At 45.7% G+C, this 15,687-nt stretch overlaps 1 protein-coding gene across 11 annotated transcripts in view; it reads right to left on the bottom strand.

Annotated features, from left to right (window-relative positions):
- Positions 1-917: 917 nt before the first annotated feature.
- The window catches only part of LOC139057471 (transcription factor Sox-5-like), an 884,741-nt gene continuing 869,971 nt past the window's right edge, over positions 918-15,687 (bottom strand). For 10 of the 11 annotated variants that reach the window (XM_070535789.1, XM_070535790.1, XM_070535791.1 and 7 more), the window contains 6 exons: positions 14,883-15,033; positions 13,106-13,229; positions 9,878-10,087; positions 8,511-8,678; positions 8,062-8,248; positions 918-5,990 (listed from right to left, as the gene is read on the bottom strand). In XM_070535789.1, the coding sequence (XP_070391890.1) occupies positions 5,759-5,990; positions 8,062-8,248; positions 8,511-8,678; positions 9,878-10,087; positions 13,106-13,229; positions 14,883-15,033 (1,072 nt within the window). In that variant the 3' untranslated portion in view covers positions 918-5,758. The remainder of the gene's footprint in view (positions 5,991-8,061; positions 8,249-8,510; positions 8,679-9,877; positions 10,088-13,105; positions 13,230-14,882; positions 15,034-15,687) is intronic. The other variant, XM_070535787.1, reaches the window with a different exon arrangement.

Genomic DNA, 15,687 nt, shown 5'->3' with positions numbered 1-15,687 from the left:
AGAAGTCTTTGCCTCTATATATTGCCCTACATACAACCGAACGCCGTGTCGGGAGACATCTCTACTCGTTATAAAAAAAAAACTGATGGTTTGCCGGCGACACTGGCATTCGATCCGAGTACTTCCGGCATACGATGCGGACGCTCGACCATTTCGCCACCACTTTGGTACATTTGTGCACATTAATGAAACGAACGTACTTTAAAAACGGGTCTCGGCAGCTGATTCTAGACTCCTAACACGTACGAGTACACTAATCACACTGCGTGCCCCGTCCATCTCACGGGCAGCGTTAACTCGAGCCATTTCAAGTTCAATCATTTCAGTACGGTTCACAGGATAACTTCCAACGTAGGAAACGCCTGGTCATATTCAGAAGACTGCGCTATCCTGACAAGAACCGCCGACAACTGCAGCCTAGCGTGTACGTGGCATACAACACGGAGATTTCGCCCAAGCCAGCATGGCGGCGAAATCAGCCAGCTCGTATAGATGGCACCATTGCGTAAGGAAATACAATTGACCTGCCTGCCCGTTCCGAAGAGTTTAGGCGCATCACATCATCATCATGGCGGCACACTGCGTTAAAGTCTAGTAAATAATTCGATAGAAATGTCACCGAGGGCATACCTTCCACCATCGCCGAAGGCTGCTCTTATGGGCATAATGCGATCATATTGAAACCCTGGTATGTATATATAATTTTTACTGAGCGGATACCGCTCCCCCCACGCCTTTGTTTACACTGCTTCAGGAATCAAACTATGTTCCAAACTCGGTTAACAATGCTGACGGCTGTGTTTTCATCCATATCAGACTATCGCATTAAAAAGCGATAAACAAGCAGTAATTCGTACTGGGCGTAAATTTTTCCTCCATGTTGACGATTGCAGTTCAATAAATGAGAACGAGCTTGATTTCAAGTTTTCTTCGTAGTTTTAATTGGTCTATAATGTACACATAGTAAACAGTGTTGAAATCATTCATGCAAGGAAGGGCACTCAAACTCTCTCTTCGAAGAGAGGTGCAAGGTATTTTCTTTCTACATCAGATCAGCTTTCTGACTCCCAGGTGCACATATGCTTTGTTGCAGTTGACAATGAACACGCACACTTGCAAAGTTTTAAAATCTAACATACAGTAACAAGCCACTGTTTGCCTACTGCTATCCAACGTTATGTTTCCGGTCAGCAGACATGTCGATCGCATTAGCGATTCAGAGAGAACGCCTGCAATAAATACTGCTCCAAAACGAGATTTCGAAACAATACTTTACGAGAACTCCACCGGTATGTTAAATAAAAAGGTCAGTTTAATAATGAACAGTTGTTTGTGGAACACTGAAGGGTTCAGTTATGAAAAGAGTGAGTAGACAGGTAGATGCATGAAAATTGTGTGGCATCTCCATCACGACTAGTGTCTTGAGGACTGTGAACATGGCTGCACTGACATCAGTTATTTCTGACGTGGCGCAGCGTTGCACGAAGATAACACTGCTCACAAAATCGTGCATTTCTAAGATGGCCTTCTATTTAAAAAAAAACACAAACACACACACCAAGTGGGAAATATTGCGTGTGCAGCCTTTACAGACCACTCGCCATAAAGATTAGCCATAAAAAGATATTTATTTTCATTGTAGCTGCGTTTAAGAGTTCCGCTCATTGTACGAAGTTGAAAAGTAGCTATATGCTATTTGAGAATTGGAAAGTGCTGGCCAGTTTATTAAATTAATATCAAAAATCTCTAATTACAACAAAACTTGCATTTCCTAGTAGTGATGTTGGTGTTGTGTGCAGTGTAACTGTCAGAATTATAGCACGCACACTATTCTCAATTATCTAAAAAGCACAATATTGACATGTATTTGAAAGTTCTGTACACTGTTAGCTAGCCTTTTTTTTTACAGAAGTGTTTTGCATGTCTTTTTTTTTTAGTCTTCATGGGAATGGATGAAAAACTGTGCTGTTACAAGGGTTTGAACACATTCAGTGAGTGGGCGAAAGCATAATGCCAGCTACGTGTTTGTTTCCTAGACAAGCATAAAATGTGTGAAATAAATTGATGGCAGGAAAAGAAATACATGAGTAAGGCTTTGATTTTCTAAACCCTTCTATTACCTGCTCGATATGCACTAACAAAACTCTAGAAAAGTGAGGGAGACAGAACATATCCCACAAACAACTTGCGTGCTTTGAAATGTCAGCTGTCAGAAATGACACCCAGAGCAGTTCTCATAATCAACAATTAATGCTTAAGTAAAAATGAGAAAAATAAAGAACACAGTTAACAATAGCGACGAGAATGATGAATAGGCATGCCATGAGTTTATCTTACAGAAAAAGACGCCATAAATAGGTTCACAAGTTTGAAAAGTCTAGTCTTGCACTTATCCCCAGCTGAGGGTAACACTTACTGCAACAATAAATCAAAGAAATATGATACAGACAATTGCCTAATATATATCAGAAATTATTACATTAAAGACTTGCAGCAGTTACGGAATATCATTTTCCCATGCCTATTAGAATGGAAAAGCTCATCAAGAAAGTTTCTATCATGCTTTCTGCTTGAGTCAATTGCATAAATACGCGTAAGTCTGAAGCATGGTAACAAAATTAGAGAAAGGAATACGTTACATGGATGAAGAAAAAAATAAAAAAAACAAGTCATTTGAACACACTTGTTAGCACTGATGAAGGAAGCAGACCCACTGAAAACATCCTAAACTGGGTCGTTGTACACTGAAAATAATGCCATGCCTTCAAATGCAACATCACAGACTAGATTGTATGTTTACAATGGTTGAGCATGTTCATACGACAAAAAGAAATTATAAAGGGAGGCTGGCTCTGGCATGGGATAACGTTGGGCAGGATTCGATGGCCCATTATGACACAATAATCGGGGATACAACACTAAAGGCCGAACCACAAGGAACAAGTTTCCAACTGATTTTCAGCTTCGACCCACATGGACCAAATTTCATGCTTCGCTAGCCACTTCGGGCGTCAGCGCTGTGGTCTGGCATAGGCAGACTTCAGCATCGAGCGAGCGCAGGCCTCAGCGTCGCATTGTTCTTGACGACTCCAACCGGCGCTAAAATAATTCGTTGGGAACTTGTTCCTTGTAGTTGGAGCTTAGGACTTCAACTGACTGCCGCTTCTACAATCTCCAGCAGGCAGAGAGCTTCAAGGTAGTAGAGCACCAAAATGCCACACTGCCAAAGTAAAAATGGTTTGCGCGGAGAGCTGTGTTTGGTTTTAATGCGAAAGCATTATGTGCCCCATTACGCGAAAATCCGTCACAGTCAGTGACGAGACCGAAGGATGGTACCAAAAAATGTCCGACGGCGCAAACAGGAAAAACGCGACAATAAATGCTCGCACTGAGGTCAAATTTCTCAGGGAAGTTCCTGTAAACGAAGTAATCTGAAAATGTGGTAGAGTTCGGTCTAGGTGGGAATCGAACCCGGACCTTCGGGGTCCGAGACGAGCACGCTTCCCGGACGTCACGGCGACTCCACGGTTCTAGATTACTAAAGGTGCGCCCATCGCGTGCGTCATTGGGCACGTGACAACCGCAGCCAATGGGAAGGAGGTGGCGCCAGGTCATGAGTGTACAAAAGGAGGGTATACAATAAAATTTGGAAGACACTTAAGCTTCGCCTGTTAGAGTGGAAAGCGATAACATTCAAAGATTCCTGACTGCTTCTCGCGCTTCCCAACAACATTACGGTTACATAAACTATGTAACCGTAATGTTTACTGGGAAACGGTAGGGGCGAACGCTATGCGCGAAGGCGAACTTTCTCGTAGACACGCGGCCCCTTGCGTGGGCCGATCACGGAGACAGTGAACAGCCGCATCCAAAATTACTTAGTTTTCAGGTTTCTGTTATTGTTCCACGAATTTAATATTTATGTCTAGGAAGCTTTAACATAAAAGGCATGCGCTGTCAGTGTTTTGTTTTCATGACATTTGTTTGTGGGCTGTGATTCTCAAAATGCCGAGGAACAACTTTGTCAAGAATGTAAGACAAGGTATGAGCAACTTTAGCGATAGAATGGTGCGGCAATATAACCCGCATATGCCGCGCGTCACATAGCAAGGTGTAGCATATACATACATCTAAATATATACGGCAATTTTCGCTCACAGCACGCCAACGCCAGCAAAGCTGCCGACATCGGATTTTCTACGAGACACGGGGCCCTTAACGCCATCGCTATAAAAAGCATTATTAGCCAATTACACGGCGCTCTGCGGTCCTTCGAGTTGTGCACTCCTCGCGGGCCAGCGAGCGCTTTTTGATCTGGCCTTAACCAGGCGCAGTTAGAACGCAGGCGAGAGCTTGCGCAGACAACGAATGCGCGGGGGGAAAAAAAAAACATCTCACCAATGGGGCTATAATACTTTCGCATTCTCACATGTAAGCAGTCATAACTGACTCTGCCAATTTTTTTCTTGTTACAGGATACAACTAATTTTTGTTCGACACTATGTCCTTCAGTTATGCCAAAAGCAACAGAGTGGCAGCAAGGCAACAACACCTCACTTAGGCAGCGCCCTAGAAATGCACACTTAAGTGCACAGTTTAGGGCAGCCAAAGATGACGTCAATCATTCTGTGTCGCCATCTTATAAGTTGCCTGTATGTCATGATACAGATGAACCCATTGCTTTTACTCCCAGTGAGGGGTCACATTTATCCTCAATTTTGCTAAACACTTGCTTTATACTTTGTTACTTTATGCATTCCTTCAGTTTATATACTGCTACACTGTACATGTTTCCTAAACTCAGAGTAGGCGAAAAGCAGCAATTTTTCGCCACGTTGCTTTACGATACCCTCTGGTTGTGACATCCGAGCTGCACATGAAGGGGCAAGATAACAGCTCCATTTTCTTGAAATGTAGAAGGAACAAGTGCTTGCACTATGGCAAGCGTCAATTAGCAACAACGGCAGCATCACCTGGGTGCAGCCTTGAGATACAAGTGTGACACACAAGAATAATAATGAAACTGAACTTAAAACTTATCTATAAGAAAAGACACAAAGAAAAAGGAAAGCACAGTTATACACAGATTCGAAATGGCAGACTCCAATATAAAACAAAAGCGCGGGCAATGGACCACAACACGTAAAAAAGAGGGTGATGGTGGCGATGTGATTCTCTCCTCCATTTTTTTTTCTTGCCTCCTCACCATGTTCCCATCATCGTTCAGAGCTAGATCACACATCCCTCCATCTCTTAAGGGACAAAAATTATGCAAAGAGGAAGAACTCTGAATGCTGCCGAAACAAGCCGTCAGATCAAGGAATCGAACAATTACGCACGCACGCACGCGCGCACAAACACACGCACCCACACGCACACACACACACATTGGGTAGCGTTGCAGGAGGTCCATCGCGGCAGCGTTTCGGCACCTCTGCTTTGCACATAAACGGACATCGACACAATGCAGTACCGCGTATTTAAATAAAAAGCGGGCGCGGAGGGAACCTCGAGGACTGGTGGGTAGGGAGCGCGGGGCAGTAGGCAAGGGGCGCATACGAACATTGCACTTGGAGGAGGAGAAACAACAACACGTCTCGTTTCCAGAACTTCGTGTTCATCATATCTTCGTGGGATCCTTTCTTTTTTTTTCTAAGTCCAGGTGTAGCGCGGCGTAGGAGAGGGGAACAAGCGAGCCAACACGCTCTCCGTTTGCTTGGTTTCTGTCTCACGTCGCGGGCGAGAATTGCGGCAGAGTTCAGGTCTCCATGAAACTGGCCGGCGACAGCGACGCCCGCTTGCCGTGGGAGTCGCCGATACCGTTTGACGACGCCATGCGCGCCATCTTGCCCGACAGAGTGCTGACGAGCTCGCCGGCGCTTGGAGACGCCGTCATCGCTGACGACGGCGCGCTGAGCAGCGACGCCATGCTCGTAGGACTGACAAGACTCGGTGGAGTGTCCAATAGCCCCATCCCACCTTCGCGGTACCTGCGCAGAGCCAAAACAGGCGGCACGTCAAGCACAGCTTCAAACAGCTGGGACACATCGACTGTTTGCAAACCTCGAGCAAACCTGATTTTACGCAGCGTTTACGTATCGCTAGCAAGATAACCGCAGCAAAAACAAGGCACACAACGGATTGTGTAGACAGTGGTATACACATGTAGCAAGCTAGGTGTCTAGAAAAAAACGAAGCGCGAAGATGGGAAACAAGAGAATACATTGCTAGAGCGGACATTCGACACATTATCTATGCTACAGTCCGGCACAAGATATCTTTAATATGATAAAATGGCCCTCCTTAAAAATTTGGTGCACGGAACCGTACACCTGGCTTTGCCGCAAACAGGGTTGCTATGCGGAGAAGTGCGTTTGTATTTTTAACAAAGCTTTTATGTGTGTTGTGCAAAGACATCACCGCAAGAATATCATGTAATGCGGTTAAGCAATTGTATTGCGGTGAAGGGAAGTGAGAATTTGCGCAAGTGGTAAGTCTAAACATTTCATTATTCAGCATACTTTTATAATGCCACCAGCACAACCAGGGGGCAACAGGCACATCAAAGTTAGAATTTGGACTCGGCCATTGGTTGGGGGGCTCGCCGGCACCTCCATGTGCTGCCTTGATTTCTACTTCGATCACCCCGCTGCCCCTTAGCTTTCCTGAAGATCTGCCTTTTCCCTTCCCCCAGTGCAGGGTAGCCAACCGGGCTCAGTTATGGTGAACCTCCCTGCCTTTCCCTTATCCTTTTTATTCTCTCTCTCTCTCTCTCGCGTTTAGTAATTTCAAGTGATGTCCTGACACCACCGTTTACCGGCTTTATTTTATTTACGCATGTTAAATCTCACTGCAATACATATTTGCATTGCCGTGGAGCTTACTAAAGCACAACCGCCATTATAAAACCCACATAAGGCCCTTGCACTTTTTTTTCGTTCTGAGAACTCACAATCAACTGTTTATGCCGCGTTGCACTCAAACTAAATTCTCAGGTTACTGGAACCTTATTCTTCCATAATCAAGCACAGACACCAACCTCTCGAATGCAACATACAGTTTTGACCGTACTAACTGAAGCCAAAGTGTGCAGTTTATAGTAGAAAGGCAAATGACTGATCAATGTCTCATAGCTTTGACATCTACTGATAAAATAGGCCAAGTGGAAAACACATGGGCTAATAAGGAGTGAGCGAAAATGAGCGCTTTCGCGCTACTCTTTCGCTCGTTGTCACTACAGTAGCGTTAACAGAGTTGCAGACAACTCGAATCTTTAGCTCGGGCCCAACTCCGATGCGGCATATTCAAATACACGTAAAACGCAAAAACGTTTTTCTGAAATTTGTTGCATTTTAGAGAGAAAGGTAAATTCCAGTGACTGTTGGAAGCGGAATTTCGATTTAGGTCCTGATTCTTGTTTTAAAAATTTGCAATCATTCATAAGGTTGGAAAAAATAGAAGCACGAAGTTTACAGATTCATAGCTCTGCATCAAGAACAGATATCGTGGTTATGTAAACGGCATCCATTAGACAATTGAAAGCGGACAAATGCGATATGTCCTTTTATATTTTACATGATTTTGTTACGTTGTTTAGACGGGTTTTACTAAAGCTATATTTCCATATTACCAAATTTTTCTTTAGATTCATGTGTAACATACCAATTTTGTCCGCTTTAGATGTACTATTAGATGCAATTCACAGAATTGTATTATCATTTTTTGTTGCTGAGTTAGAGAGTTGTAAACTTGATAGTTTCGCTCTTAAAATTATCAGTTTTTGCCAATCTTTAATAAAAAAAATGACAGCCTAAATCAAACATTCGAAACCAACAGTCACTAGGTTTTAAGTTTTTCTTTTAAATTCAAGAAATCTCGTCAAATTTGGTGCAGCGGTTGCCGAGAAAAATGAATTCACCTTTTAGATGTATTAAGATAGGAGCACCCGAGCTAAAGCTTCCTCTTAATGCAGGACGACTCTACTGTGTAGAGGAATGCAAATTAGCTAGTGCTGCACATGTAGTGCAGCATCACTATGCTGGCTTGCTGTGCGACACTTGCCTTCTAGCCCTCATAAGGGACTTGTATTCGGAGATGCGCAGCTTCTTGCCATCCACGATGCAGGTGCGCTTGGGCCGCGGTCGGTACCGGTAGTCTGGGTGCTTCTCCATATGCAGCTTACTCAGCCGCGACTGTTCCTCGTAGTAGGGCTGCTTCTCAGAATTGGACATGGCCTTCCACCGAGCGCCTGCACATACCGTCCAAGATAAGGTAAAGGTATGTGCCTGCTGAATTCTTGAAAGAAGCACTTCACTTCACACACACACACACACACACACATACACAGTACTTGTCAAATAGATGTGCTACTATTCCTCACACCTTGTCCTGCTCTTCATATCAGTGCTCTTCTGGTCAGATTTAGTGCCGAGACATTTATGAAATTGAATTTTTGTAACTTAATTATTTCATCGATTATGAATGATGACAAAGAAGAAACAGCTTCTCACCGAGTATCTTCGAGATGTTGGAGTTGTGCATGTCTGGACAAGCCTTGAGAATTTTGCGTCGTTCGTCTTTCGCCCAGACCATGAAGGCATTCATCGGCCGCTTGATGTGGGGTTTTCCGTCCGGATCCTTCTTGGTCTGTCGTATAATCTTAGCACCGACTATTTTGCCTGCATGGAAGAAAGCAGGCACTTACATTACCATTGTGTGCACATAATCCAGTTTCGGAAGAGTTCATGGCATGCAAGTGCGCACAACATTGTCATTTCCACAAATATTGGTGTCTCGTATTCATGAAGAAATCGTACATTATCAGCTAGCAAGCTCAATGCATGAATTTGGGCTTGCTTTCAATTGGCAGCTGCAGTGACCACACGAAGCCAATCATCCTTGGCACGCACTGTGCTGAGCACAGTAGAAAGGTCTCACCTGCGTCGCTGGCTCAGCCTGTATGGCTCTTGGTGGCAGAGAACAATTTTGCAGATTCAGGTTTTAGTTTATTAGTAGGGGCATGTGCATTCCGAAAGGAGCAGGGCATAAGAAACTCAACGGATGGTTACGAGTGTACAAAGCGATTGTCTAAGCCTTAGCTGTGGTGTAGGCTAGGTGTTTTCGTGCCCGATCTCAAGCTCACCGAATCTCTTAAGGGTGTGTAGATCCCGCTTCTTCCATGACATTTCAGGGCATAGGTTGTTTTATAGCGTTCCTGTTTAAATTAGTGCGATTCTCTCCGTTACTCGAGCACTCGCCGTCTTTCTAGCATACACTGGCGCGGCCGAAGGCACTATAACGACGCATGACGACGGGTGTATCACGACGATGACGTGACGACGACTGTGACAACGACTGCGTGACTACGATGGTGCCGCAACGACGGTATCACGAGAATCGAATGAAGAGGCCGAAATGGTGACGATGGAACGACCATGACGGCATCGCTACAACGGTACGTCAACGAATGCACGACAACGAACGCATGACAACGACTGTATTGAAGACAAAACAACGGCGTCGTAATCGTGTTTAAAGGACGACAGCATGATTACGATGGAGTAAAGAAGGAATGACGTCGATGAAACGAAGCGTATGGCATGACTACAACGGCGTGACTGTATGAAAAGAATCGTATGACGACGATGACACGTACTGAGTGGCCCATACCCATGGAAGTGGTTGACTCTACTACCTCCGCGATCGGCCCACCACTTCGGACAGCGCCAACGGTGAAAAACTGAACAACGAGCTAAGAAAAGCTAACGCCTTAAAACTGCCCTTATGCCGACGTTTCAGCAAAGGGCTAAAGAACCTCATGAGACCAAAGTTAATCAGTGATAAAAGCGAGCCAATAACTGGAAGGAAAAGTACTAACTTGATCCTTTGGTGTCAGTCTCGGAGGCCGAGCTGTCGTTGTCGCGGCGGGATGAGGCCGACGAAGCGGGTGGCCGGGGATGGGCGCCGCCAGCGGCGGCGGTCGACTGGGGCAGGTACAGGTGCAGGGGAAACGGTTTATCGGGCCCCACCAGGGAACCGGGACCGCCCAGTTCCTTGTGACCAAGGCCGCCACCGGAGAGAAGGCTGCCTGTAAGACGACGCGCAACCGCCATCAGAACCACAATTTTTTTTAAACAACTTGCAATGAATCATTATCATAAGCTTCGTCAGGTTTTCTCGATTGGAAATGCTATGCGACCTTGGTAGTTTCATCTTTTAAATGACCCGCCGTGGTTGCTCAACTTGCAATGAATCATTATCATAAGCTTCGTCAGGTTTTCTCGATTGGAAATGCTATGCGACCTTGGTAGTTTCATCTTTTAAATGACCCGCCGTGGTTGCTCAGTGGCTATGGTGTTGGGCTGCTGAGCACGAGGTTGCGGAATCGAATCCCGGCCACGGCGGCCGCATTTATATGGAGGAGAAATGCGAAAACACCTCCTGTGTACTTAGATTTAGGTGGACGTTAAACGACACCAGGCGGTCAAAACTTCCGGAGTCCTCCACTACGGCGTGCCTCATAATCAGAAATTGGTTTTGGCACACAAAACACCCATAATTAATATATATATATATATATATATATATATATATATATATATATATATATATATATATATATATATATATATATATTATCTCTGAAATGCGTAAGCATTTCTATGCCTACCCAACGAGGAAACCAGTCTGTCCGTCCGTCACGTCAGACGATCGCTTTCAAGGTAGGGCCCGCAGCAGCGAGCAAATTTACTTTCTTGCTGTTTTTCCCTCCAATGTGAACTAAGCGGCGAGAACAGGGCACCCGAAGCAATCAGCACCCGGCACACACTGTCTCCATCGCAGATCGCTTTCAAGACAGGGCCCACGCAACCACGCCAAGCGCAGCCGCCACCGGAGTACGGTTGATCGCGGTTGATAATGATTCGCATAGAAACGAGGCAGCGTCACCAACCACGTCTACGTACGAGGTCTACCAGACCTGACAGTGTTCCATTACCTCACATACTACAGCACGAATCGGCCACAGTGCTAATCTTTCACGAAGCAGCGGCATCACCCAAACGCACAATTATTTCAATTTGAACATAAAGGAGAAGCGCAACAAGTAAAACCAGACAAAATGAGAACAGTGCACATAATAAATGTAGAGATTTACTGCATTTACAAAATCTCTCTGGTCATTACATCCCACGTACACATACCCTGGGAGTTATCGATAACTTAGGGGACCACTGCGACTACTCACCTCTTCGTCGTCTCATGCTGATCTCAGTTAGCATTTCGGTGTTGCAATCGCGCTTCCCCGTTTCACGATTTTTTCACGGCGTTTCTTGCCATTATAACAAACACAGCAGCATGCGACGACGAAACAGCAGGTGGTTAGTAGCAGATGCTTACACATCATTCAGATAACTCCCACAGGAGATTCTACGTGTAAATTTCTTTCCAAGGGACGTATGGCTCAACTAGCAGTATACTACTGTGCAAGCTCTGTGCATTTCTTGATAAACGACGCCGATTTCGCGCCATGACATGCAACCACATGGGAACTGTACGATGCTTAAGAATGCGTTGGTGGGGGCCACAACAAATCGGGTCGCGCATCAGTGCTCGACAAGTGACATTAACTCACACTGGAAGTTCCATTTCTAAATACCATCAAAGCTTAAAGCTGACGACAAAATTTGCCTGGAACAACCGACCACACACACGTTACACACGTTGCCCTTCTGGCGTTCTCGAGCTTGACGCACAATTCAAGAAACGAGCACTGAAACACGTTTCCAGAATGCCACAACAACAAAAAAATATGCGGATCTCCACGCGCTGTTGGAATCGGTTTAAGCGAAGCTTTTATTTGTGTTTGTGAAGAACACTTCTCCTGCTTAGCGACAATCTGCAAGTACAGGCCACACGACACAGTTGGACACATTTTCGCCAGGAAGCGCTTCGTTCAACATAAAACCTCTTAGGTTTGATCGTGCAACATAATGCATGACGACAAACGAATGACAACGTTGGAACGACCACGACGGCATGAAGATGACTGCGTGACAAAGACGCAATGACGACGATGTAATGTGGACGATATAAAAATGGCATGACGTCACTGAAATCACTACCACAAAATAACAACGACGGCACAGCGACGACCATGACGGCAATGGCATGAGATGACGACGCCGATATAATGACGCAGGCATTACGACAGTGGGAAGATAACGCTGGAGCGACGCCAATGGCATGGCGACACCAACGTGACGACAACGTGATGCCAATGCTGAAATGATGCGGATGATACGACGACTACGGTGCGATGAAGAGAATGTCGCAGCTCGAGTGGCGACAACGCCGTGTCAACGACAGCACGACCACGATAGGATGACTAAGGTGGAATGACGGCTACGCAATGACGACGATTGTATGACACCGACGGCTTGACGACGATAGCATGGCGACAATGGAATGGCGATGCTGGCATGACGCTAATGGCGTTACGACAAAAGTTTGACGACAATGGAGCGACTATAACAAAATGACAACGATGGGACGACCACAACGGCGGCCCTGTGAAGACAACGCCATGACGAAAATAGCATGACAACAATGGAATGATGATGACGGTATGACGACGGCGGTTGGAAGGTGGTGGCGTGATGGCGATGATATGACAACGCAGTGGCTGTGGTGGAGTGGGAGCATGACAATGACACGACAACGAAGGAATGATGACAGAATAAAAGTGGTGAAATGACGATGAAGACGGAATTACAGCGACGGCGGGACAACGACGGCCTGTTGGTATTGGAGCTCGAGCCAGCACTACGTACTTGCATCACCAGCCACAGCTATTCGGCAAGACAGAACTCAACAGCAGCAGCAGGGAAAGTTGAAGTAAGAGGCATCATTTCTCTGGTAGATCAAGTTAATCTCATTCTGGTTCTATACAAGTCCAGTTCAGATTTTTAAAAAACCAATAAGCACACTTATACGAAAGGTTCACCGTTGTTAAGTTGATTTGTTCGTGCCTGCATACGTGTTTTCACTGCAAAACAAGAAAATCGCCAAATGAATTCGCACAATCACATGGCTTGTGACCACATACTGGTATAGGAAGGAATTCCGTGGTGTCCCATCAGGCTTGACAGTGACACGGGGATGCTAGGAGCTCTGAGATGAGGCGGAAGCCCTGGATAGGCTGCTGCAGCTGACAAGAACGGAGAACCAACCTAGACGAGAACGAAAGAGCAGGTGTAAAAACGAGAAGCTAAACGCTCGTAAAATATAAAACACTTGTGAAAGCAATTAAAACACACGAACAGTAGCGAAACAGTCAGAATGTAGTAATTCGCGCACGGCAACAAACACTTACAAACCATTGAAGCAGCGTGGGCGCAGAGTTTAAGAGTAAGAGAAGTCAGCGCTAATTTATTGCTGTGCACAAACGACCTGAACGGAATAAGTTACAAACAGGTGTTATTCTTTCAATCCTGTGGCCGTAAATGCTGTTCTTGTTGCATGAAAAAATACGGCAATCCCATAAGGCATGCAGATAATTCACACTGCCTAAAATATGGCTGCTGACAGGCTCCGATAACGCTGATTACTCTTCAATTCCCAAACGCTGAACTAGTGCAATGTTGTTGCTGTCGTGCAATTTTTGCTACCATATTAACGCACAAAGGCAAATGAAAGTGAGAGCCAGCTATTCAGTCGACACCATTTTAGAAGAAGGATGGCCGCCTTATTTGGAAACCGGTGCATTGTGGGTAAGTTAGTTCTAAACGTTTCTAAGGGCTGAGATAAGATTTTCACCGACGTACAAACGAGCAGCCAAGGCAGAGCTCTCCTTTCATGAAGGCCACCGTTCATCCACTGCCACAGCAAGCGCTCCAACGACTATAGTCGTTGGAGCGCTTGCCTTGTGAATTGCAGCTGTGGTGCTACTCTAGTCGTCAGTCGAGCGTCAAAACGCGGTATGTAACGAGCGCAAGCTTCGCTCATTCACACTAATCACACAAGGACAGGATTAATTAGGTTATGAATAGCGCGAACACACGAGGCTATAACACTCGCAGGACAAGAACTAATGCACTACAGAAACACCCAAAAAAGCGCGGACGTGACGACAGCCGCCGCGGTAGCTCAATTAAAACATGAAGCGTCCTCACGCGTTAGATGTGGGCTCGGCGTCCGCCGGTCGCAAGTTGTCATTTCGTCCACTTGCCCACCCATTTCCCTTTTGTTTAATACTTCTAATTTCATTTAAAACCACAGTTAATTTCTCCGTGCTTTCTTTGAATTTCATTGTCTGTAGGTTCCAGATGGTTGTGACTAGCAAAAATCGAGTCACTCGGCTCCCCTTCCTCTCGCTTGGAAAAAAAGAACGGAGCACTCGTCAAGCTCGGACTAAGGGTTGCTTTCAACAGTCAACTCTTGTGTGTGAGGAAGCGCTTTGAAATATGTAGCACTTAACAGCGCATCTGCAGTTACTTGAGAACATCTCCGAAACTAAAATTGTTGGTAGTGCTTGTTCCTGTTCAGACGTGTAATTAATTCTGTTGTTGCATTATTCCCAGCTTCAAGCGCAGTACAGCCTTTGTCGAAAATTAAGAAGCCAGCCACTAGACGGTTGACTGGACTTGTCGTAGGGACCCGTGCCTGCTTCCCGTTGTTCGAAATCTCGGGACATTAAACGAAATACCCATCCCGGCTCACATGAGTCTGTGGGTGTCGCACGCGCGATAGCAGAAGCGCAACACGGCCTGGAGACAAATTTTCTGCATTGCTGAGTCTTCGAAGTTTCTTGGGGCAAAAGACTGCAGTGTACCTACTAGCTATATGCCCTGAGCAAGCCCTATAGCCAGAGAGGCGAAGCTCACCGAGATGGGGGCGCTGGCAGCAGTGGCACTGAGAAGGCTGGCTGCGGAGTGAGGAGAGATTCCTGGGTGAAAGCCCCGGGGCGATACTGAGCTGCGGTCGGAGTCCCTTGCCTCGTGCTTCACGCTGGCAGGTGTCGGGCTCCCACTGACGCTGCAGTGGAAGGAAAGGTAAGCATGCCAAATGGGGCCCACAATTCGACATGCGAAGCTTTTAGTCTACATTTATTACACGAAACTGTTTCCTTCGGAAATCAGAGAAGGTATCACACTTTCAAAGCTACCCAGATCGTACGAGGCACTCTCGTTTAGTGAGCAGCATTGCGTTAGTGGCTGAAAACAAAGCACTGAATTCACGCAACCTAGTTACGACATCAGTGCACACCAGCTGCGCACATTTTCTCTCAGTACTCGTTAATTTACACGCCAAGAAACGGAACGAGAGCACCTGGGCACTTCAATCATTCAGCGCCTTCGTGTGTCTGGATTTCTAGCGTCCGGGTGCCATAAACCGTCGCCTCTCTAAAAGAACGCTAGTGTGTAGCAATGCAAGGAAAGCGCAATCTCACAATAGCGGCTAGATCCAATATGAACTGCTCAAGACCATACGTGATTATGTGATTTGCGCGTGAACACAACGCACAACACAATAGCAGTGCCGGTCAAACACATCATTTATGCAAATCTGCTGATTTCGCTTTCGTTGTTTGTTTGTTTATTCGTTTTTCTTTGCTCCCCAAAATACAGCACGGCCGCCGTATGAACAGGACTGTGATTATATACGAGAACATGTGCAAATAAGTAAAGT

Source organism: Dermacentor albipictus, chromosome 3, assembly GCF_038994185.2.
Source record: "Dermacentor albipictus isolate Rhodes 1998 colony chromosome 3, USDA_Dalb.pri_finalv2, whole genome shotgun sequence".
NCBI classification, from domain to species: domain Eukaryota; kingdom Metazoa; phylum Arthropoda; class Arachnida; order Ixodida; family Ixodidae; genus Dermacentor; species Dermacentor albipictus.
The sequence above is the reverse complement of the archived record's forward strand: the minus strand, read 5'-3'. Positions and strand labels throughout refer to the sequence as shown.